Raw genomic sequence first — 2,507 nt, forward strand, 5'->3', positions numbered from 1 at the left:
AACACTTTGGGTGCTATGCACATACACTAAATCTTATTGTGCAGAATGCACTAAAACATTTTGTGTCAATTCAGCAGAAAGTCAAAACTATTGTAGCATTGTTCAAGAGAAGCTGCAAGGCAAGAGAAATACTGCTGACATACCAACAAAATAATGGGGCCGGTCATGTTAAAAAACTGCTGCAGGAGGTGCCAACAAGGTGGAACTCTACTCTGTGTATGTTGGAGCGAATAGTTGAAATTAAAGATGCAGTGAAGACTTCACTTGTACTATTCACAGTTGATTTTGAACAACTCACAGACGAGGAATGGAACATCTGCTCAGAACTCTGTTCTGTGTTGAAGCCATTTGCACAGGTTTCAACACAGCTTAGTGCTGAGTCATATCCTACTGGCAGCCAAGTAAGTTAAGCAGCTTTTTTCTTGCTAAAATGTTAGCTGTGGTATTATGGCATAATCATTTCTGAGATATTGTACTGTTTGTGTTATATTGAAGAACTTATTCCAATTTTCAGGTTATTGTTCTGAAAAGGGGATTATTATCAGTGTGTGCAGAACTTTTGAAAAGGCCATTTAACAGTGTGACAAGGACTATCATTGAAGAATTAACAAAAGGCCTGACGGACCGTTTCCACAATGTAGAGATGAGCAAGTAGCCACTCTACTAGATCCACGCTTTAAATCTCTCGTGTTTGAAAGCCGAGTTGCAGCAGATAATGCAAAGAAACAGCTTATTGAACTAGTAGCACAAAAGATGGGTGACAGAAGACTGACAAACACAGGCCAGAGCCATGAAACTGTGTCAACTTCAACCACCACTGATCCCTTGTCAGTATGGGGTGTCTATGATGCAATTGTAAAATCAACACAGCCCCAGGGCACTCCTCAGTCAGCTGCTATTGTGGAAGTACAAAGGTACATGGACAGCCCAGTTATTAGTAGAAGTGAGGATCCACTGGCATGGTGGCGTGAAATTCAATATATTTTCCCAAAAAAGTCTAAAGTGGTGAGGGAAAAATTCAACATAGTGGCCACTTCTGTGCCATGCGAAAGAATATTTTCTAAAACTGGTATCATTATAAATGAAAGGCGCACACGGCTGAAGGCGTCCAAAGTTGAAAAACTTATATTTCTAAATATGGACAGTACTAACTCCTGAATTTCCTGTTACAAGGTACGTGTTATTTATTGTATTTAATGAGAGATTACTGGTGATTTATACCCCAAAATATGCTTTTCTTATCTTAGATGTTTGTTTCAGTAGTGGATTCGAGAGGCACACCAACACCAGCAGATGAGCCTCCGTTTAATACTTGGGATATTATAACAGTAAGGTAAGTCTAGTTTGGGTACATTTTTGGCAGATTTGATCTCCCCCTTAAAATGGAGATATAACTGTAGGGCATAGCATATATTTGTTATGCTATATTAAAAGAGTACTAGTGGTTTTGTGTTGAAGTGTTTAATGTCTATTGTCGGTCAGTAAGTCAGAGCACTCTGTTCCAGTTATAGCTCCAGAAGTCAGTCACCAGCAGCAGATGTCACACAGTTATAAAATGGGAAACTTGTAGAATAAGGTACTAGTGGTTTGGATACATGTGTGGGAAATTTCACCTTTCACTTAAAATGAAGGTACAGTTACAGTCCTTAAGAGTATACTGGCAAATGGTAACTCAAAGCTCTTTGTTTCTGTTACAGCTCCAGAAGTCAGCAGCAGCAGACGTCACACAGCCATAATGTGAGAAGCTTGAAGAATAATGTGGTAGTGGTTTGGATACATATGACATATTTCACCTTCAGTTTAAAATTGAAGTTTGTTTATATTGGCAGGTGGTAACTCGGAGCTCTTTGTTCCAGTTATGGCTCCGATAGTCTTCCAGCAGCAGCAAATGTTACACAGTCCTATAGCGGCAAACTTGAAGTATAAGGTAATAGTGTTTTGCATACAATGGCAAACTTGACCTTTCGCTTAAAATGGAGGTACATTTGCACTGAGTTTAATTTTATGACACGTGAATGGATTACCAGTGATGTATATGTAAATACTGGAATTTGTAACTTAGAACTTAATTTCAGTGTCGGCTTTGAAATTTGGTCACTGGATACAACTATATTATCTTTCATGTTGATAGCAGCAATCATCAGATTGCAATCCAGTTAAGTACCTGTGAGGCATGAGATGTCAAAAATACTTTTGGGTTATTGGTAGCCTGTGTCAAGGCATGTGGCACCTCATAGTTTGTAAGTACAGTAGCATTTTGTTTTCTGCTTTACTTAAAAATTGTTAGCTGTAGCACCCATTCTGACATTCAATTATTTTGAATTTCAAGTTTCTTAAAATGATACTGACATCGGTTTCATGTGTGTTAACACTAATCCATATATTATTGTTAATATATGCTGCTATTTTCCTCAGATGTTAACTGAAATTGTTTTATTGTAATGATAGCAACACTTCAGCCTTTGCAAACTTGCAGTATAGGTTACCTGCTGAGAAATATTTACTGG

At 38.1% G+C, this 2,507-nt stretch overlaps 1 protein-coding gene and 1 long non-coding RNA gene across 2 annotated transcripts; both read left to right on the forward strand.

Annotated features, from left to right (window-relative positions):
- The first annotated feature begins 201 nt into the window (after positions 1–201).
- Positions 202–942, forward strand: LOC126213148 (uncharacterized). The gene is made up of 2 exons (XM_049940774.1): positions 202–401; positions 515–942. The coding sequence occupies exons 1-2, from the start codon at positions 219–221 to the stop codon at positions 653–655; spliced, it is 324 nt and encodes a 107-aa protein (XP_049796731.1). The 5' UTR covers positions 202–218; the 3' UTR covers positions 656–942.
- A 326-nt stretch (positions 943–1,268) lies between these two features.
- Positions 1,269–1,973, forward strand: LOC126213151 (uncharacterized). Its single transcript, XR_007541089.1, has 4 exons — positions 1,269–1,333; positions 1,506–1,576; positions 1,698–1,761; positions 1,857–1,973. It is a non-coding gene; the product is annotated as an uncharacterized LOC126213151 (long non-coding RNA).
- Positions 1,974–2,507: the final 534 nt, after the last annotated feature.

The sequence above is a fragment of the Schistocerca nitens genome, chromosome 11, assembly GCF_023898315.1.
Source record: "Schistocerca nitens isolate TAMUIC-IGC-003100 chromosome 11, iqSchNite1.1, whole genome shotgun sequence".
In the NCBI taxonomy this organism is placed as follows: domain Eukaryota; kingdom Metazoa; phylum Arthropoda; class Insecta; order Orthoptera; family Acrididae; genus Schistocerca; species Schistocerca nitens.

Excerpts from the sequence above, each read along its gene's own strand:
- LOC126213148 (XM_049940774.1), top strand. The coding sequence starts at position 219 with ATGTTGGAGCGAATAGTTGAAATTAAAGATGCAGTGAAGACTTCACTT. Across the intron at positions 402-514 it reads CATATCCTACTGGCAGCCAA|GTTATTGTTCTGAAAAGGGG; the intron begins GTAAGTTAAGCA and ends TCCAATTTTCAG.